The 22,142-nt window shown below is 37.9% G+C and overlaps 1 protein-coding gene and 1 pseudogene across 1 annotated transcript; one reads left to right on the top strand and one right to left on the bottom strand.

The window, feature by feature from the left end:
- Window positions 1–1,809: 1,809 nt before the first annotated feature.
- On the top strand, window positions 1,810–7,992 carry LOC147276975 (syntaxin-112 pseudogene; annotated as a pseudogene).
- Window positions 7,993–9,466: 1,474 nt separating this feature from the next.
- LOC147276974 (laccase-11-like) lies at window positions 9,467–12,201 on the bottom strand. The gene is made up of 6 exons (XM_086255349.1): window positions 12,075–12,201; window positions 11,697–11,848; window positions 11,348–11,592; window positions 11,090–11,218; window positions 9,928–10,851; window positions 9,467–9,801 (listed from the first exon to the last, which is right to left on the bottom strand). The coding sequence occupies exons 1-6, from the start codon at window positions 12,180–12,182 to the stop codon at window positions 9,671–9,673; spliced, it is 1,689 nt and encodes a 562-aa protein (XP_086111475.1). The 5' UTR covers window positions 12,183–12,201; the 3' UTR covers window positions 9,467–9,670.
- Window positions 12,202–22,142: the final 9,941 nt, after the last annotated feature.

The raw sequence follows: 22,142 nt of genomic DNA, 5'->3' as shown, positions 1-22,142 counted from the left end.
GATTAATGACTTTGCACGGATGGATTGTGTGTATGTATTTGGTATATAAATGATACAATTTTGTGGGTAATGAGTTTTCTTTAGGGGGCAAATGGTACATGATCAGCTGGAATGGGTAATAAGTCTGTTATATAGGCAAACAGATCGAGTTGTAAAATATTAACTGTTACACCTACACATATACTTAACTATCCTACAATTGAATGGCGTTATGGTAACAAGGATCTGATCTAGAATATCTGAATGGTGTTGAATGTACGTTGATAGGAGGTTTGTTAAGACTCTGAAGTTCTCTTCCAATTCCAAGTCTTCTCCGGCCACCTTGGAGTAGTAGTGGCCATGACTTTGCTACACCCATGATTTCTTAAACAAGAGATAGTATGGCTAACACTGTCCTCAATGTTGTTCTTGAGATGCTGATCAGGTTAGCCAAACCCACAACTGATAACTGGGAAAAATTAACTTTATCATAAATCTAGCCCTGCACTAAACCTAATACTTATTAATGAAATTTTAGTAATGTACATAAATATAATAAAAATTCGATCCAATCCAAATTTGATGCTAATTGAATATGGATTGACATTATAATGTACTCGAAAATGGTCGCCGAGCACTCGGCACCTAGTATGTGTGAAAAAAATAAAAACTAATGCACTAATATTATGTAACAGGGAATGATTATAATATTATTGGACTTTAATTACAATGTTAAAAGCCATAAGGCTTTAGTCAGTATATTATAAAATTAAATGACCTAAATAGAAGTCTTCCATAATTTGTCATAGTGTTAAGAAAAGCAAAGCTAATTACATTGATGTTCATATTAGGAAGACTTTCTTTTTTAAATCCATATTAGGAATGTTTTTTCTTTTTTGGTAAGATATTAGGAATGTTTTTATATGTATTTTGTTATGCAATAAGAGTAGGAGTAGGCCTAGTTATAAACAAATGAAATGTCACTGGTAATTTAGTACTCATAATGAGGATTTTTCTTGTTACCCAAAAAAAAAAAAAGTTTTGTTATCCTGAATTTTTTTTTGGTCAGATAAAATTTTTTTTTCTTTCATTCGCTAAGATTAAAATTGAGATGAAAAGTTTTTTTATCCTTAATTTTTTTTTTTTTTTTGTGGAGAGAAAGCTGGAAAAATTATTCTGTATAACCGATATACTATTACGTGGTATAATTAAGTTATGTGTTAAAATATGAATGAATGTTATTAATACTATACCTTACAAATATAAATATGTCTTCAAATTTGAAAATTATAAGTGAGAAGTAGAAGCCAAACCCACTCACTCTCTATAAGTTGGTAACGCTTTCTTAGTTGGTTCAAGCCCTTCAACTACTGTTCGTTCGATCCTGAATTGTCAATCCCAAAATTCCATTTCCTGAGAGAAGAAGATTCTAGCAGTGGACTCTCCTTCTTTGCAGCATTCTCGATTTCTTCAAGGTTTTCTTCTTACTCTTTCTTTTTATCTTTTATTTTAATTCTTTTTGCTTTTTCCTTATTCTCCATGTTATGCATACATTGATTTTTAATTATTCATATAGGTTATCAATATATATCATTGACATGTTATACATGAATATGTACATATATTTTACATACTAAGGTCTTGTTAAAATGAATTGTTACGTTTTCAGGGAACTCAAGCAAATTAGTTTAATTTCCTGTGTTTTCTAAGCAAACTTTTTTTTTTTTCTCAGCAATCAAACGGTTGGGAAATTTATGATCTCTTATTTTAACATGGTTTTTAAGGAATTGAAGGTTTGTTTCAGGTGGGTATTCGGTAATCGCAGCAAAGATGAATGATCTAATGACCAAATCATTCCTCAGTTACGTAGAGCTTAAGAAACAGGCCACCAAAGACCTTGAAGCTGAAGAAGACCTTGAAGCTTAAGAAACAGGCCACCAAATCATTCCTCAGTTACGTAGAGCTTAAGAAACAGGCCACCAAAGACCTTGAAGCTGAACTGGACCTCGAAATGAGGAAACTTGACCCTGCTGATGAGCAGAACCTCTCACAGTTTTTCCAAGAAGTGTCAGCAATCAAGGCTGACATGGAGGAGCTAGATTGCAAACCTCCTTCTTGATCTTCAGGACCTGAATGAAGAAATCAAGTCCACCCACAGTACCAAAGTTCTTAGAGGGCTGAGAGACAGAATTAATGCTGACATGGTTACCATTCTCCGGAAAGCCAACAACATTAAAGCAAGACTGGAATCGCTTGATCGCTCTAACATGGATAATCGAAACGTGTAGAAGGCGTACAAGGAAGGAAGCCCCGTTGATCGAATGAGGATTTCGGTGACTAGTGGTTTGAGACTTAAGCTAAGAGACATGATGAATGGTTTTCTGTCCTTGAGGGAACAGATTGTTAAAGAGCACAAAGAAGGTCTCAAGAGGAGGTATTATATGTTGATTTATATCTCAGTTTGGGCTTATGGGTTGTGGCTTAATTTGCAAGCCCATTTGATGTCTTTTATGTGGGCCTACATGGGAACCATTGGGGTACTGCTGGCAGCAACTTATCAAGACAAAAAGAAGCTTTTTGCTTCAGTGAAAAAACAGAGAGAATAGATAAGAGACCAAAGAGAGGGTCTGCTGAAGATAGTACGTGGCTTTCCTTCCTCTTTGCACTGTTTGTTGGGCGATTGCTAAGAAAAGAAAACAAGGTGCAGCAGCTGTTTTTGATTCTTCATCTGTTATTCTGATTGTTACTTTGTATGCACTGCTGCCAGTTGTAATAGCCTAGAGCTATTTTGTATTTTGTAATCTCCATTTAAATTAGTGGATTTGTTCATGCTGCTCCGTGGACGTAGGCTAAGCCGAACCACGTTAAAGGTTGTGTGTCTGCTATCTCTATACTTTGACCTTGCATCCTTGTCCAATTTTTCTGGTCTCTCCTTGTTTTGTTATTGTGGTGTTCTCTGCTCAACAATTGGTATCAGAGCTTGGGTTTAGATCTGATTCACAAAGATGGCTGACGGACAAGGGGAGAACAATACTCAGGTGGCAAGAGCCACGGTTCAAAATGCAAAGTTTGAGGTTGAGAAATTTGATGGAACAAATAACTTTGGAATGTGGCAGTGTGAGGTGAAAGATGTGTTGGCTCAACAAGATTTGGACATGGCTTTGGAAGAGAAACCAGCTACTATGAGTGATCCTGATTGGCAGAAAATGAATAGGTTGGCATGCTCTACTATTCGGTTGTGTCTTGCTAAGCCTCAGAAGTATTTTGTAATGCGAGAGACGTCGGCTAAGGCGTTGTGGCAAAAATTGGAGGACAAGTACATGACGAAGAGCATTGAAAACCGCTTGTATTTGAAGAAGCAGCTGTATCGCTTCCAGTACAAAGAAGGTACGAAAATGATTCATCACCTTGATGCATTTAACAAATTGATTGCTGATTTGTTGAATTTAGATGAGGATATTAAGGACGAAGATAAAGCCTTGATATTGTTGAATTCCTTGCCTGACTCATATGATCACCTGGCCACTACATTAATTTATGGTAAGGACACTATTAAATTTGAAGAAGTGTCAAATGCTTTGATGAATCATGAAGTTAGGCATAAGGATAAACAAAATAGTACCTCAGATGCTTTGGTTGTTAGAGGTAGATCCAATGAGAGGAAGAAGTCTAACAGCAGAAAAAATTCTCAATCTCGTATGAGAAGAGATTCTAAGAATAGAAGAAGTTTAGACAAAGATGAATGTGCTTTTTGTCATAACAAAGGCCATTGGAAAAAGGATTGTCCTAAGTTGGAGAACAAGAAAAAAATTACTAATGCTAATGTTGTATTTAGTGATGATGAATCTGAGTTTGCTCTAGTTGTTTCTCCTGCTTATGATTCTAATATATGGATTTTGGATTCTGGTTGCTCTCATCATATGTGTCCAAATAAGGATTGGTTTTCTAATTTGGAGCTGGAAAGTGAGGGAACTGTTTTATTGGGTAATGATTTTTCATGTGATAAAAAGGGAGTAGGAACAATCAAGTTGAAACTTCATGATGGCATAGTTAAAGAATTATCCAATGTGTGGTATGTTCCTGATCTTAAGAAAAATTTGATTTCCTTGGGTGCTTTGGAAGCAAATGGTTTCAATATTAATATGTCTAATGGTGCTTTGAAAGTTACTAAAGGAGCTATGGTTGTGATGAAAGGAACCAGGCAGCAAAATTTGTATTTTTTGCAGGGCAAAACTGTGGTAGGTAGAGCAGCCACCGTTTCTAGTAGTTCAAGCTCTGACACTACCAAGTTGTGGCACATGAGACTTGGGCATGCTGGTGAAAAAGCTCTTCAAGGGCTGGTGAAACAGGGATTGCTAAAAGGAGCCAAATTATGTAACCTTGATTTTTGCAAGTATTGTGTTTTGGGCAAACAAACCAAGGTTAAATTTGGTACTGCCATACATCAGACTAAAGGTATTCTTGACTATGTGCATTCAGATGTTTGGGGTCCTACAAGGACAGCTTCATTGGGTGGTAAGCATTGGTTTGTGACTTTTGTTGATGACTACTCTAGAAGAGTTTGGGTTTATACAATGAGGCACAAAGATGAGGTGTTAAATATTTTTTTGAATTGGAAGAAAATGGTTGAAAATCAGACTAGGAAGAAAATTAAAATCTTGAGGTCAGACAATGGTGGGGAATATACTTCTGATCCTTTTCTTAAAGTGTGTCAAGAAGAGGGCATTGTTAGGCATTTCACTGTACGGGGAACTCCACAACAAAATGGGGTTGCTGAAAGGTTGAATAGAACTTTGCTTGAGAAGGTGAGATGTATGTTGGCACAGTCTGGTTTAAGCAAGTCATTTTGGGCAGAGGCAATTACTTATGCTTGTCACCTAATCAACCGTTTGCCTTCAGCTGCAATTCAAGGGAAGACACCCATTGAGGTATGGTCTGGAAAACCTGCTTTTGATTATGATTCCTTGCATATTTTTGGTTCCCCTGCTTATTTTCATGTGACTGAAACAAAACTTGATCCTAGAGCCAAAAGGGCTATTTTTGTTGGTTTTAGCAGTGGTGTCAAAGGTTACAGGTTGTGGTGCCCAGAGTTGAAGAAATTGGTGATAAGCAGAGATGTGATTTTTGATGAAGTCAGTATGTTAAGAAGCAACAAGGAGACTGCTTGTGATGCATCTCCGGAAAATGAGAGAGTTGTTCAACAGGTGGAGCTTGAAAAGACCACTTCTGTCACTTCCAAGTTAGCCCAAACTGAAGTTGAAGTGACTGGAAGTGATGATGAAGAAGAGGAAGAAGATGAAGCTGCAATTCCAGACCAAGATGAAAGTCAAGCTCCAGCCCAAGTGCCTCTACCTCAAGAATCTATTGCTACGAGTAGACCAAGAAGAATAATCACAAAGCCAGCAAAGTATAATGATTATGTTGCATTTGCTTTGCCCATTATTAATGCAGAAATTCCATCAAATTTCAGAGAAGCCATAAGGAGTTCAGAAAAGAGAGATTGGAGCAAGGCTATGGATGAAGAGATGAATTCTCTTTCAAAAAACAAAACATGGGAGTTAGTTCAATTGCCTAAGGGCAAGAGAACTATTGGCTGCAAATGGGTGTATACCAAGAAAGAAGGTCTCCATGAAAAAGGAAGCGTGAGATTTAAAGCAAGATTGGTTGCAAAGGGGTATGCACAAAAGGAAGGTATTGATTACAATGAAATTTTTTCTCCCGTTGTGAAGCATTCCTCCATTCGTATTATGTTAGCTCTTGTTGCACAATTTGACCTTGAATTAGTGCAACTTGATGTCAAGACGGCTTTTCTACATGGCGACTTAGATGAAGAGATTTACATGTCTCAGCCGGATGGATACAAGCTAGTTGGAAAAGAGAGCTTGGTCTGCAAGTTGAAGAAATCATTATATGGGTTGAAGCAATCTCCAAGGCAATGGTATTTGAGGTTTGATGATTTTATGAAAGGCCAAAATTATTTGAGAAGTCAATATGATCATTGTGTTTATTTCAAGAAGCTGCATGATGGGTCTTTCATCTACTTGTTGATATATGTTGATGATATGTTGATTGGCTCAAGGAATATTAAAGAGATTGAGAAATTGAAAGCACAGATGAATAAGGAGTTTGAAATGAAGGATCTTGGTGAAGCGAAGAAGATCCTTGGTATGGAAATCACTCGTGATAGAGGAAAAGGTTTGCTGTGTTTGACTCAAAAGAAATATTTGGAAAAATTGCTGCAACACTTTGGAGTCAATGACGCCACCAAGTCTGTAACTACTCCTCTGGCTCCTCATTTTAAATTGAGTGATTTATTGTCTCCCAAGACTGATGAAGATAAGCAACACATGGCTAATATTCCATATGCTAATCTGGTTGGCGGATTGATGTATGCTATGGTTTGTTCTAGACCGGATATTGCTCATGCTGTTGGTTTGGTTAGTCGTTATATGCAAAATCCGGGTAAAGAGCATTGGAGGGCAGCTAAATGGATATTGAGATATCTCCATGGTACTAGAGATGTTGGTTTGTGTTTTGAGAGAGAAAAGTCAGGTGTTGAGAACTTTGTAGTTGGATATGTTGATTCTGACTATGCAGGTGATTTGGACAAGAGGAAGTCTACTACAGGCTATTTGTTTACTATGGCTAAAGGGCCTATTTGCTGGAGGTCTATTTTGCAGTCCACTGTGGCTTTGTCAACCACAGAGGCAGAGTATATGGCTGTTACAGAAGCCATAAAGGAGGCCATTTGGATTCGTGGACTTATTAGTGATTTGGGGATTTATCAAAAGCAGGTGGAGGTTCATTGTGATAGCCAAAGTGCCATTTACTTGGCTAAGTTTCAAGTCCATCACTCAAGAACCAAGCACATAGATGTTCGTTTTCATTTTGTTCGGGACATTGTGGCTAAAGGGAAGATTACTCTTAAAAAGGTTGCTACTGCTGATAATCCAGCTGATATGTTGACTAAGGTGATTGGTGCTGCCAAGTTCATTCATTGCTTGAACTTGGCACATATCCTGCATGTTTGAATGCATTTGATGAGCAGCATAGAACTTGATGGAGGTATTGATTGTTGAGTTGTGATTCAGCTCTTCTGTATTCTGTGCAAATTTCGCCAAGGTGGAGATTGTTGATTTATATCTCAGTTTGGGCTTATGGGTTGTGGCTTAATTTGCAAGCCCATTTGATGTCTTTTATGTGGGCCTACATGGGAACCATTGGGGTACTGCTGGCAGCAACTTATCAAGACAAAAAGAAGCTTTTTGCTTCAGTGAAAAAACAGAGAGAATAGATAAGAGACCAAAGAGAGGGTCTGCTGAAGATAGTACGTGGCTTTCCTTCCTCTTTGCACTGTTTGTTGGGCGATTGCTAAGAAAAGAAAACAAGGTGCAGCAGCTGTTTTTGATTCTTCATCTGTTATTCTGATTGTTACTTTGTATGCACTGCTGCCAGTTGTAATAGCCTAGAGCTATTTTGTATTTTGTAATCTCCATTTAAATTAGTGGATTTGTTCATGCTGCTCCGTGGACGTAGGCTAAGCCGAACCACGTTAAAGGTTGTGTGTCTGCTATCTCTATACTTTGACCTTGCATCCTTGTCCAATTTTTCTGGTCTCTCCTTGTTTTGTTATTGTGGTGTTCTCTGCTCAACATTATAGTGCCACTGGGGAAGAAGCAAGTGAAGAAATGATTGATAAGATGATTTTAAGAAGGGAAAGCAGAAGCGGCAATAGAGAATCAGGAAAGGGATGAGGCCTTGAAGGACATACAGAGAAGCTTGACAGAACTCCACCAAGTTTTCCTAGACATGGCTGTGCTGGTTGAAAAGCAAGGTGAAGAGGTGAATGATATTGAGCAAAATGTGGCTGGTGCTGGGGCTTACATTAATGGTGGAACTAATCAGCTCTTCTATGCTAAGCAGAAGAAAAAAAGAGTCAGATGGATTTGTTGGATTGGGACTTTGGTGTTGTTTCTGTTGTTGGTCTGCCTAATTTCCGTCATAAATTGGTGAAATTTTGGAGATACAAGTTTATCTTGAAGGTGGCTGTGATTGTTATGCTGTAGTGGAGGTTTGGTATGTGAATATACTTGGAGTCAGTGGCGGCGCCACATAGGGACCAAGGGGGACACAGGCCCCCCCCCCTCACCTCTAATTAATTGAATTTTCTTTTCGATTTTTCTATTATTTTTGTTAATATATCATGATATATATTTTCTAAATAATTATTTTTGGCATAAAATATGAAATAGTTTCTTGTATAGCATGTGTAAATCCAAGTGAATAATTATATATTTTTTTTCAATGGTAAAAGTTGATCCGTCTTGCTCATTTTATAAAAAAAATGCTTACTTTTGTTGGAGATACTTAATGATTAATTACCTTAAGAACAAGTTAATTCTCTTAATTTTTTGTCTGTGAAAGTAATTCTAATTATGTAAAAATGATTTTTATTGTTGTAAATATCTTAAGAAAAACAATTGTGCATTCAAAACAATGAAGTTATTATACAACAATGAAATAAATTGTAGAAACATATAGATATGCGCTTGGGTTTATTAGAAAACAAAAATAGGCTTTTGTGTGTCATAGTGAAGGCCCATTGGAAAAGTGTGACATGACCATTTCACCCTCAAATAGCAAAAGTTTTGGCTTCCAAACTGTTGCTATATGACCATTTTACCCCCAATATACTCTTATGCGACCCCTCCATCTCATGGCCGGCCGACGATTTCTCTAACGACCCCCTCTCGCAACGACATCGTTGGCCCCAAGAGCGCAGATTTTGGGAGAGGCGCCCCCTTTTAGTCCAAATTCTAGCTGGTAAGGGTAAGGTTAAGGGTGGCAATGGCGAAGACATGGTGCGGCCCTGGGGGCAATGGTGTCAACGGACTCCTATAGCTTTTTTTTTTTTTTTGTTAATGATATATATTGAAGATTTTTTTTTTTAGAATATGTTGACCAATCCAGCTACTATGAGGGACAAGTGAGGGTTCAAATCCAACCCTTGGATGTATTATCTCTTACTTGTTCCTTATATTTTGTCCCTCATACTAGCCATTCTGATATATTGACAATGAAGTTGATAAATATAGTACAAATTTGGATAGATTTGTTTAATCTCGATTGATCATTTTGAGGTCTCTTCTATCCATTCAAAAAATGTATATGAATTTTGTGGACATGACAAATTGGTGCAGGAGGAGTATTCTTGATTTAATGAATTTAGAGCCTTTGGTTCATATCTCAAGATGTAGGATTGGAAATGATGGATTCTGTTGAATTCATTAGGAGAGGAATTATTAGTAGCGTATAAGGCAGACAAAGATGAAAATACTTTAAACATTATGTAAAGCAATCTTATAAATTTGAATTTTGAAAGCAATTCCTTAAATAGATTAAATATTAAAAGCGCTTTTTGCTCTGGCTGGATATAAACCTGGGGCCAATGTTGACACAGAAATGTGTTGCACAAAACAGGGTTCAAACTTTATACTCACATTTAAAAGAATCCAATACAAATTGCAATTTTATTGGTGTTAAAACAAGAGATTTTCTGGAATGTTTGCAGAACTTCTGCATTTTGCAGGAATGTTTGCATGAAATTTTCAGCCAAAAGACCCAAAGAAACAGTGTGTGCACCCTATGAACCTCCATTATGAGTATACTTGATCATCTCCAGTACAAGGAACTAACAAGGTGGAAGGTCTGTGGGTGGAGGCAAGACAGAGTGATCTGAGTCTTTCCCATTTTCCACCACAAATGCCATCTTCAAACCCCAGCTAGTATGGAGCTCCAAATGACAGTGCATGAACCACACACCTAAAAATGATCAAATAACAATTTCAAAGATTAGTAACATATCTCAAAAACAGATAAATAGTTTTCTAAGCTAATTTTAAACAAAAAAATTAGTCTTGCTATTTGGTTAAAAGTTGATGTGTTTACCTGGATTATCAGCCCTGAACCTTATGGCAGTCCAACCACCGGTGGGAACTCCAACTGTGTTTCTTTCAGGAGGATCCACCAAGTTAAACTTAGCCGGGTCCTTTTTGGGGTCGAAATTCCCAATTCCCGTCCCAACAATGAAGAAATTGTAACCATGAAGGTGGAATGGATGGGACTCCACGGTGAGAAGATTGGTGTCTTGTAGTACCAACTCCACTGTTGAATTGAAGGCAATCTTGCCAAGCCGAGTGCCTAGTTTGGTGCCAAGGTTGGCAGTGAGTGGTGCACCGGTGTAATTGAAAGGTGTTGGAGGGCGGTCTGGGAAATCTGTAGTAAATACCCCCTTTGTGTTGAAGTAATGAGCTTGAAGCAGACCAATTTGGGGCATAACAAATGTGATATTGTTTAAAGAAGCAGTGAGTTGTGTTCCATTCAGGCATGTTGTGCATTGGTTGATTCCCAAACCGATTGTGTAAAAAAGATGTCGATCAACTTTAAGAGGTACATTTGCTGGGAACTGTGGTGTGTTTAGACTTCTTATCTTGGCATTGAAGCTGAGTGCAAAAGCTGTGTCATTGAGTGCTGGAAGTTGGGAAAGGGCTGGCTGCACAGAATTTGGGATGCCCTTATATTGTAGGATTGCAGTGGCAGTTTTGTTATCTATGGAAACTGGTGCGTCCATGAATGGCCTGGCAGCCATGAAATATCTACTAGGCACTTGAGTGGCTTGAACCAGAACATTTGTTGTCTGGCCTGGTGCTATTAGTATTGCTTGATTTGTAAATGGTTTGGTATAGACCGCATCGACCTCTACCACTGTCAAGTTGTGGCCAGCAATGGCAAAGAATAGCTCGTCATTGAGTGCAGCATTGATGATTCGCAACAGGTATGTCTTTCCCTGCTCAACCTCCAATGCAAATGTATCTGAGATAGAAAAAACAAGAAATGAGAATGCAAAATCCCATGTGTCAATTTAGTCCAAACAGAGGTGCCATAGAAAACAAAAGGTGATCTTAGTATTATGTCTTTGATGGGAAAAATTATTACATACAACGGTCAAATATAATGTCCTCACAATAACTTGTCACATGACTAGCATATAAGAGTAGTTTTGTACGTTGTATGCAAGAATTTTTTTCATATATAGGTAGACATGGCTTACGTTTTTCTGAACATGGAAAGAGAGGCCCTGGTTTCCCATTGATGGTATGTGCATCAGACATATTCGGAGGCAATCCCAGTTTGTTCCCTTGTTTAACAACCTCTTCAACATCCTTATTCCACCATTCTCCTACACCATTTATGAGAAATATGACAATTAATTTCAGCACTCAGAATTTTTTGATATGTAGAATTCAATATCTTACAGTACAAGGCAAAACTGAAAGGCACAGATGAGCTAACTGTTACTCAAACTCACCTAAGAGAATATTAGCTTCCTTGTAAGGCTGAGGAAAAGGAAAAGCTGTGCCTTGTTTGGGCATGATAACAATTGCTCCATAGACAGTGGCTCTTAGCCAAAAGATGTGTGCATGCCACCAGAGAGTTCCTCTTTGCCCTGTTATAGTAATATTGTATGTGTAACTGTGTCCTGTCTTGATTGGACATTGTGTTATATAGGCAGGCCCATCTGCCCAACCATTGCGATATTGCTTCAGTCCATGCCTGCAATTCAACCAAATGTTACATAAATAAGATCCAATGTTCATATTTCATGCTGTCATAATGATATTCATAGAATCATATCTATTCACTTATAAATGTTGTACCAATGAATTGACATATTATATTGTGCATGGTTGGTAACATTAACGAGAAGTGTATCTCCTTCTCTAGCATAAACTGTAGGTCCCGGGAACATCCCATTTACTGTAACAATTGGCTTGGCATGGCACAACCTGCTGACATTTTTCACTTGAACCTGAAAATAAATTATACAATAAATAAATAGAGTATATTTCATAAAATTATAAGAAAGAACAGTAAATAGTGTATATTTAACAGTCATGCTAGAGAGGCCATATTTTCTTACTACATTAGCATCACATCATGTAACAGTTTATGTGATTCGACCAATTCCGTGGTCAGTAATGTGGTCCCGCTAGCATTACTCATGCACTTAAGGTTTACCACTATGAAATACTCACATCGAACTGGTACATTTTCAAAGCAGCTTTGGCTGGAACCAGAAAGAACCCAACTAAACAAAAAGAGAGAAGTACAGAACCCCAGCAGAAATGGTTGCTTTTTGCCATCTTTTGCAGCCAATTATGAATTTATGAGTATGCAATGGCAAGTTTGTTGGGTGAGGCATGAAAGCTTGTCAAGGTCTAATGGCTTTATATGGCTGGAAAAAATTTAAAATAAACCATCAGTTTGTTAGATGGAGGTGGTGCTGTCAACATTTGGTAGAAATCCAGAGGTTGCATACCAAAGCTTGGAAGCAAAATACTGATAGTGACTTAAAGGTATTAAACCAGCTTGAAGAGGAAAACAGAGTAGCTGGAGAGCTTAACTAATATCCTTTGTTTGTTTAGAAAATACGGGTATAAGCGTGAGAGCCGCGTAGGAAGCAAAAATAAAAAGATTTGTTCTTTAGTGTTTAGAGTTTAACATTAAAAAGATAATCAAAAGGAGGAAATTACAAATTTAGTTCAGTTATTTTATACCTAGTTCAATTTTGGTCCACAATCTTTTTTAAGTTATGTTTTGGTCCATTAATTATTTCACTTGTTCAATAAATGTCAAGTTTTGTTTTCTCAAATTTGGCATGTCTTTTACCCTATCAAATCTCACCCAAATTCAGCAAGCATATACTTATTTTAAAGCTATGCATTTCTTCTTTACAACCATATAAAGATAATTCAAATTGGAGTTCTAAAACTCAAGATAATTGACCTCAAAGTAAGATACCCGAAACTGCCAATTTTTCAAACTTCACCCAATTTCAATTCTCTTAGATTCTAATACTCCAAATTTGTTTTTATGACTAAGAAATAATGAAATATAACTTATACTTCAATTATAATTAAAAAAAAAATCCAAAGGATTTAAAGTCACAAATCTAGACCTTTAGAATAAACGAAACAATTAATGGACCAAAACAGAACTTAAACAAAATCGTGAACCAAAATTGAACTAGGTATAAAATAAGTGGACCAAATCTGTAATTTCCTCTAATCAAATGTGTAAGATCGCTCTAGAGTTAATCGGTTAGTATATAACGTCAATTACTCTTTTGGGCCCAAAGATCAATGTGATCTTGTAATCCAAATTGTGGACCAAAATTGAACTAAGTATAAAATAAGTTGACCAAATCTGTAATTTCCTCTAATCAAATGTGTGAGATTGCTCTAGAATTAACCGGTTAGTATATAACGTCAATTACTCTTTTGGGCCCAAAGATCAATGTGATCTTGTCATTCAAATTGTTCATCTAATAGGTCCTTATTCAAAAATCATTCGTTCAAAAAATCAACTAAATTGGAAATAGTTTCATCAAATATTAATAAGCTAATTGTGCTTTAATAAATAAATGAATACAATTTTTCCAATAAAACATTGAAACTATTGTGATTACAATCAAATAATTAAATGATTTATAATTTAGTTGATTTTTTGTAAAGTGTATCTTTGAATAGGAACCTAAAAAACGAATTATTCAAATTGTGATATCACATTGTTTAGTGAGTCCAAAAGAATGATTATCACATTTAATCTTATTAATCGGTTAGCTCTAGAGTACTAGTGCTCCTAATCAAATGTAACCTTGACCTATTTACTTGCAAATTATAGATATATAAGCACGTTGTTGGGTTGAAAATTGCAAGCCTTTTAGTTTAAATGTGAACTAGTTTGGTCTATCACAACAAAGTTTTGCTCCCTTCTTTGGACCCTTAAAATAAACCATATTCTCTTATATGCGCTTATTGCACACCGCACACGTTCTGATATATATACAGGTGTAGGGGTTACCAAAAAGCCCAAGCCCCAAAGCCCACCCGGGCCATTGGGCCTGAAGCCCGATTTGGCCCGAAATTTGGGCTGGCCCGGCCAGACCCGAATAGTCATTGGGCTAGGCTTCGGCCATCCCTTTGAAGCCCACGGGCCGCCCGAAGCCCGGTCCGCTTAGGCCCGGCCCAAAGCCCATTTACACACAATATATCTTTAATAAAAAAATATAAGATTTTGGCTATGTTGTGAATCGAACATGAGACCTCATAAAACAAACTTCAACTCTCAACCAATTGAGCTGACTAGTTTATTTGTCTAATTGGTGAATTAGAGAAGATTTAATAAGTTTTTCGTTTGTATACTTTAATCAATTATTAATATGCTTATTAAGTTATTATATAATACTATAATCATATAATGTTAGTAAATAATAATAATGTTAACTGTGTAATACTAATACTATAAATAATAAACTTTTAAAATTATATACAACATTATAAATTTACAACTATAGTTATTAAAGTTATTATAATAAACTTTAATAATACAACTATAATTAAAGTTATTAAACCACGATCGTTCATTAATTCAACGATCTGAATCGTTCATTTTATATGTTGATAGTCAAAGATCATCCTTACAAAAAATCGGCCAAATAGGAATTCATCTACCCGTTCGAATGTTCGATTATCATTAGAAAAACCACGATCATCATTAACTCGACCACTGTTACGTCACTTTTACATCTCTGATTAAGCTAATTTTTTGCAAGGATTCTCTTTGAGTGGGGAACTAAAGTTTGAACGATTCAGATCGTTGAAAACACGATCGATATGTGAGCTTCTACATATAAATACACTTGAATAGTATAATTCTAATAACTTTTCTGTTGAAACCTTGTTGTTTCCATAATTATGAAGATCACAACGTGATTTCAACAATATGACCCGTCATTTTCTATGTTCATAGTCAAAGATCATCCTTACAAAAAATCGGCTAAATCGAAATTCATCTACCCATTCGATCATCATTAGAAAAATCACGATCGTTCATTAATTCAACCACCGTTATGTCACTTTTACATCTCCGATTGAGCTAATTTTTTGCACGAATTATCTTTGAGTGAGAAACTAAAATTTGAACGGTTCGGATCGTTGATAACACAATTGCATTGTTTGTTTATAAAAATATGTAATAAAACATATGTACATTTATGTTTTATTATAGTTGTAATGTTTTATATAATTTTAAAAGTTTATTATTTATGACATTACACTATTACTAACATAATAATATTATAATAACTTAAGAAGCATATTAATAATATATTTAAGTAAATAAACGAAAGAGCTATTAAATATGTTATGATTTACAAATTTGATAAATAAACTAGTTAGCTCAGTTGGTTGAGAGTTGAAGCTTGTTATGTGAGGTCTCATGTTCAAATCACAACATAGCCAAAATCTTATATTTTTTTTTATTGAAGATATATATGTGTCTAAACAGGTTTTGGGCCGCCTGTTCGGGCCTAACCTGGCCCGGCCCGACCCTCCAAGCCTGAAAGCCAACGCTCGATGGGCGGGCCTTGGGCTTGTGTATTAAAGCCCAAGCCCAGCCCGGCCCGGCCCAAAAGCCCTATTAGGCTCTTATAATTCAAGTCCGAGTTCGGCACAAACTCCAAAAATTTGGGCCAGGCTGGGCCAACCCCTATACAGGTGTGCAATCCATCACAAATAATGGATTCCACATACATTAGTGTAGACCTGAACTCACACACGATACGATTAATAAATCAATTGAATTATAGTTAAGCTATATAACTTGATTGGTTAAATAGGTGATTAATTTCAAATACAACTCTATCATCAAAAAACTAACATTTTTGAATTGTGGACAATTCTATATTTTCAGTTTAAACTTTTAAATTCCATAATATATGGTCAGCGAAGCAATAAGACCTTGCTTTAAGCTTTGGGATCACTTGTTTATTCAATCTCTGGTTGTAACTGCCTCTTTTTTTTTTTTTTTTTTTTTTTTTTTTTTTTTTTTTTTTTTTTTTAAAGACCTGGTTGTTACTGCTTATTGAGGACAAAAGCTTGCAATGCCATCTACGTACAAATGGTACAGATCACATGGCCCTCGCCAATTTAAGACAAATTATATTGGGCCGGGCCAGTTTATGAGGCTGTACCATCGGTTGGGCTTCATTTCAGACCATGCAAAGCCCAATTTCTCCCTCCACTTCATTTGCCTGAAATGTTCTGCCCAGGAATGCCTCAAGAGGAAACAAGAGCAATACATCCTTTCAAACCAAAAAAATAAAAAGTTTAAATCTCAGAATTTTTTTTATTTTTTTTTATCTGGAGTCTCAGAATTTAAAAATACGATTATACGTAGTGCAGAAATGTTCCGACGGTCAATAGTGTCTGAAGGCTTATTTATAGAGTGAACAAATAGTATAAATTGAAAACGTTAGAGCATGTTTGATGTCCTATTCAAAAACCCCTTTTTTTTTGTTTTAGTCAAGAAAACATGTTTGCAAAAAAATTTCAAAAACATACCTCTTTTTAAAAATTATAAAATATAGTTTTTTTTACGCTTCATTCTTCCTTAGCTGCTATCATTTGAAAAATTCCAAAATTATTTTCAAATTTTAAAAACTCACATTTAAAAATAAAAAAAAAGAATCTTAACTTTTGAAAAAATAAATTGAGTAGGACACCAAACAAAGCCTTAGTTTTCTTAACATTCTAATTCCTGCAATGAGCTTTATAAACATTATCTATTGATAAATAATACACAATAACTAAAACTATTTACAAGTGTTTCTAATTTTTTGTTTTAGTCGTGGCCAAAAAGGATTTCTTTTATTTTCTTATTTTATAACTCATTCATATATTTTTCCATAAAATTTAATTCTTCTTTTTCTTTTGATTGTTTGTTTTATGCACGTATCTGTAAGTTTGTGGATGAATCAGTATTAATGCCTTATTCCCTTTTATGAGATGACTCATAGGCCTTACATATTTATCACATGTTTCTTGCAAATAGGCCCATAATGACATTGACCATTACAGAAATTCTTGCATCTACATAGTCCGCATATGAATTTTATAGGCTATACTGAAAGAATGTGAAAAGCTGTATATTGTATTGATGCTTGAGATCATTGTAATGTACAAGATTTATACAAAAATGAGAATGAAAGTTCTATTCTAAGTATGTAAATCACAATAGCTGTAATTACCGTAATCTTAGTTAATTACTAAGATTGAGGTAATCACAACAGTTGACCAATTTCTTTCCTTTAACACTCCCCCTCAAGTTGGAGTGTGAATGTCAATTACACCCAACTTGCCAAGGTGAGATTGGAACAAGGGGGCAGGTAGCGGCTTAGTGAAAATATCTGCAACTTGATGTTTGGTTTGCACATGAACTGTCTTGATTTCCCCATTTTGAATTCTCTCACGAACGGTATGGCAATCCAATTCAATGTGCTTGGTTCGTTCATGATACACTGGGTTGGCTGCAATGTAGAGTGCTGCTTTGTTGTCACAGAGTAAGGTGGCTGGTTGGTTGTGTTCCACTTGTAAGTCCCGTAAGAGATATCGCAACCAAGTGAGTTCACAAGTGGTAGCTGCCATAGAGCGGTACTCAGCTTCTGCAGATGACCTTGAGACAGTGACTTGCTTCTTGCTTTTCCATGATATGAGTGACTGGCCAAGGAAGATACAGTACCCAGTAACTGAGCGCCTTGTAAAAGGACACCGTGCCCAATCCGCGTCACAGTAAGCTGTCAAGTGGAGGGACCCATGTGAAGGGAATAATAACCCTTGGCCAGGAGCTCCTTTGAGGTAGTGGAGGAGCCGACGTGCTGTCTCAAAATGATGCATTCGGGGTTCATGCATAAATTGACTTAGTGTATTCACTGCATATGTGATTTCTGGTCTTGTTATTGTAAGATATATTAGCCTGCCAACAAGTCTGCGATAGCGAGTAGGATCCTTGAGAGGGTCACTTCCTGTAGGCATGAGTGCAACATTGGCTTCCATAGGAATTTTTGTAGGCTTAGCACCAAGTAAACCGGCATCTTCCAAAATATCCAGTGTGTACTTCCGTTGACAAAAAGAAATCCCAGACTTGGACCGTGCAATTTCAACTCCAAGAAAATACTTTAAAGGTCCAAGATCTTTGATTTTGAAACAAGTGCCAAGGAAGTGTTTAAGGTCTCGTATGGCATCATCATCATTTCCAGTGATTATCATATCATCAACATATAACAGTATAACAGTGAAGGATTTACCATGCTTTTGTGTAAACATAGAATAATCTGCTCTGGATTGAGAAAAACCAATATTTTGTATGGCAGAGGAAAACTTACGAAACCAGCTTCGAGACGCCTGTTTAAGACCATATAAGGATTTGTGAAGACGACACACAGTGTGCTCCCCCTGTCGTTGATAACCGGGCGGTGGAAGCATGTAGACTTCTTCATGGAGGTCACCATGAAGAAAGGCGTTGTGCACGTCCATCTGATGAAGCGGCCAATTGTGAACAGAGGCAACAGTGAGGAGACAACGGACAGTGATAAGTTTAGCAACAGGGGCGAAGGTCTCAGTATAATCGATGCCTTCACGCTGGGTGAATCCTTTGGCGACCAAGCGAGCTTTGTATCTCTCGAGGGTACCATCAGAATTGTACTTGAGTTTGAAAACCCATTTGCATCCAATTGGACGATGACCAGCAGGTAACGGAACAAAGGACCAAGTGTGGTTTTCTTCCAGAGCTGCAATTTCGGAGTTCATAGCCTCAACCCAGTGGGGGTTGTGGCGTGCTTCCTCATAAGTGTTAGGTTCAACCAATTGGGAGATACTGTTGACAAAAAAACGATGAGGCTCAGAAAAATTGGAGTGAGTGACATACCGAGTGATGGGGTAGCGAGTGCCGGACGTGATGGGGGAAACTCCCGGAGCAAGCAGGGCAGCATGGTGGGCTTGGTAGTCTTTGAAGTGAGGAGGGGGTTGGACAGATCGGGTTGATTTGCGCAGAGGTGGGGCGGGGGGAATAGGATGGGCGTCGATGGGAGAAGGGGAAAGAGGTGGTGGAGTGGACGGAAGGGACGGGATGGGTGACGCCGGGGCATCGGAGGATGGAGAGGATGTGTGGGTGGGCGGCGGTGATGAGGGAGATGAAAGAGAGGTAACAGGGGGCGATGCTGGGGTATGAGATTGAGAGGGGGAATGAGAGAGGGTTGGGTTTTGGGCCGGGGGCTGAGAGGTATGGGCCGGATGTGAAAAAGAAGGGTTTTGGGCCTGGGGCTGGGATAAGAGGTCATGGGCTGGAGTGGGAAGGACAAGGGGGTCAGCTTGATGTTCGGGTGGTGAGGTGGTGAAAGGGAATATGGTTTCGTGAAAAACCACGTCCCGAGAGGAAAAAAATTTTTGTGTGCTGAGATCATAAAGGCGATAACCCTTTTGACCAAGTGGATAACCAAAGAAAACACATCGACGAGCCCGTGCATCAAACTTGTGTTTGGGAAGGAGATTGGTGGCATAACACAGACAACCAAAAACCCGTAAAAGAGAATAATCGGGAGTTTTGTGGTGTAAAAGTTCATAGGGAGATTTATGTTTGAGCAATGGTGTGGGAAGGCGATTGATGAGATAACATGCAGTGTGTAAGCTTTCTCCCCAAAAACGCAAGGGAATGTTGGCCTGAAAACAGAGTGCGCGAGCCACATTTAAAAGATGGCGATGTTTTCGTTCAACGATGCCATTTTGTTGGGGTGTATATGGACATGAGTGTTGGAAAGAGGTACCGGTGGCTCGAAAAAAAGTTTGAAGAGAAATAAATTCACTTCCATTATCGGCACGCAAGGTTTTGACATGAAGGTTGAATTGGGTTTTGACCCAAGAGAAAAAGGATTTGATCACCCCTTGTGTGTCTGATTTAAAATTTAAGAGATGGATCCATGTAAAACGGGTAAAATCGTCCACAATAGTTAAAAAATATCGTGCACCAGTATGAGTGTGAATTTTGTGTGGCCCCCAAATATCACAATGAATTAAATCAAAAGGTGCATGAGAAGACATTGAAGTAGATGGAGAAAAAGATAAGCGAGTTTGCTTTGCTAAAGGACAAATGTCACAAACATGATTGTTATCACAGATAATTTCTGGAAATTTATTTGAAAGAAATTGAGTAGGGGCGTTGGATGGGTGTCCCAGACGTTGATGCCAAAGATGAGAGGTGTGGTGAACATGATGAGCTAGATGTGGGTTTTGGGTGGCTTTGAGGTAGTAGAGCCCATTAAATTGCTTGCCCAGGCCAATCGTCCTCCTCGTATTCACGTCCTGCACAACACAAAATTTATCAAAGAAAGTCACCATACACTGCAATCCTCTTGTCAATTTGCTCACAGACAACAAGTTCACATTGAATTGTGGGACATGAAGAACACCATCTAGAGTTAAGGTTTCAGACACTTTAATGGATCCAATAGTTTTAATGGCTGCTTTCCCTCCATTAGGTAAACCAACAAAATCATGTTGAGTATGGATTGTGTTGTGTGTAGGTGCAAAACATGAAACATGATCTGATGCTCCACTGTCCATGATCCAATAGAAATGTGAATGTGGGTCATGCTGTGAAAGATTGCAGGTGGATGTAACAATACCTGTTGCATTTGCAAAATGAGGATTACCAGGTCGATTGTGTAAAAGAGCAATCAGTTGGTTGTATTCTTCGGTAGTGAAAGTGGGACTGTCATTGGATGTGACGTGGGGCCCTGGGGGTGGATCCTTTTCGACAGTGTAAGCAGCCCGTTTGTTTTTGGGCTTGACATTCTTCCCATGGAGTTTGTGGCCCACAGGAAATCCATTAAGAAAAAAACATTTGTCAATTGTGTGGGTGTCTCCATCACAATAAGAACATTTCAGAGACTTCCTGAAGTTGGAGCTGTGTTTTCCGTCCCCGGCACCTGAGGATTTCGCCGCTGCTGCTGTGTTGCCTGGGTTGGTGCCGCCCTTGGTGTTCGCAGAACGTATGATTTGCATGGCATGGGATCCGATCTGTCGATTTGCCACGTCCAGCTGCCTTTCGTGTTGGAGGATCAAGCCATGGACACGACGTGTGTCGGGGATCGGCGACATCATCAGAATTGACCCACGCACAGTTGAATAAGGTTCGTTCAGACCCATTAAAAATTGCATGACTCTCTCCTTCTCTTCTCTGGAAGCACGTGTTGTGGAACCTTCGCAAGTGCAGATGATGGGTTCATGATATGAATCCAATTCATCCCATAAGGCCTTGAGTTTGGTGTAATACTCTGAAACCGAGAGATGGCCTTGTCGATGTTCGGCAATTTCTTGACGGATTTGGTAAATCCGGGAGTCGTTGCTTTGTGAGAACCGATCTTTAAGATCATTCCACACCATGGATGCGCTGGTGCAGTAAAGCACACTGCTTGCGATGTCGGGATGTAGCGAGTGCAAAATCCAGGAGAGCACCATATCGTTGCATCTCTGCCAAATGGAGAATTTGGCATCAGTTGTTGCTGGGGTTTTGATAGTCCCGTCAATGAATCCCAGTTTGTTTTTAGCGCTCAAGGCAATTCGCATCGAGCGACTCCATTGACCATAGTCATGGCCTTCGAGAGGTTTGGAAACCAGAATCAGGCCGGGTGAGTCGGAATGGTGTAGGGTAAGTGGATCAGATGCGTTGATTTCAGATCCGGATGTTTTTTCATCACCCATGTTGATCTGTGTAGGTTGGTTGTTTGTGTATTTGTTTTTGGTAGCGGAAGACGTGCTGGACAGAGTCACCTATGTTGGTGCTCTGATACCATGAAAGAATGTGAAAAGCTGTATATTGTATTGATGCTTGAGATCATTGTAATGTACAAGATTTATACAAAAATGAGAATGAAAGTTCTATTCTAAGTATGTAAATCACAATAGCTGTAATTACCGTAATCTTAGTTAATTACTAAGATTGAGGTAATCACAACAGTTGACCAATTTCTTTCCTTTAACATATACGACCATTCTATATATGTAAACATGATTCATAATCAACGTTGTTTTACTATATAAAATTGTCGTTTATAATTTTATGTGGGCAGGATGTGGACAACTGCTCTTGATCAGAATTGTAGTATTGAACGTACGGTTGGAGTTTGATCTTTATGTGAAGACGTGCATGAACCACATGCATAGGCTTTGAGCCACTTTAATTGAATTATTGGGGATGCGGACCACCTA

Source organism: Dryas octopetala, chromosome 8 (genome assembly GCF_963921425.1).
Source record: "Dryas octopetala chromosome 8, drDryOcto1.1, whole genome shotgun sequence".
Classification (NCBI taxonomy): Eukaryota; Viridiplantae; Streptophyta; class Magnoliopsida; order Rosales; family Rosaceae; genus Dryas; species Dryas octopetala.
This window is presented reverse-complemented; position numbering and strand designations above follow the sequence as displayed.

Bases quoted from the DNA above. Each gene is read 5' to 3' on its own strand.
- LOC147276974 (XM_086255349.1), bottom strand. From the start codon at position 12,182: ATGGCAAAAAGCAACCATTTCTGCTGGGGTTCTGTACTTCTCTCTTTT. The intron at 11,849-12,074 runs GTGAGTATTTCA...ATTTATTTTCAG, and splicing joins TGAAAATGTACCAGTTCGAT to GTTCAAGTGAAAAATGTCAG. The intron at 11,219-11,347 runs GTGAGTTTGAGT...TAAATGGTGTAG, and splicing joins GGAAGCTAATATTCTCTTAG to GAGAATGGTGGAATAAGGAT.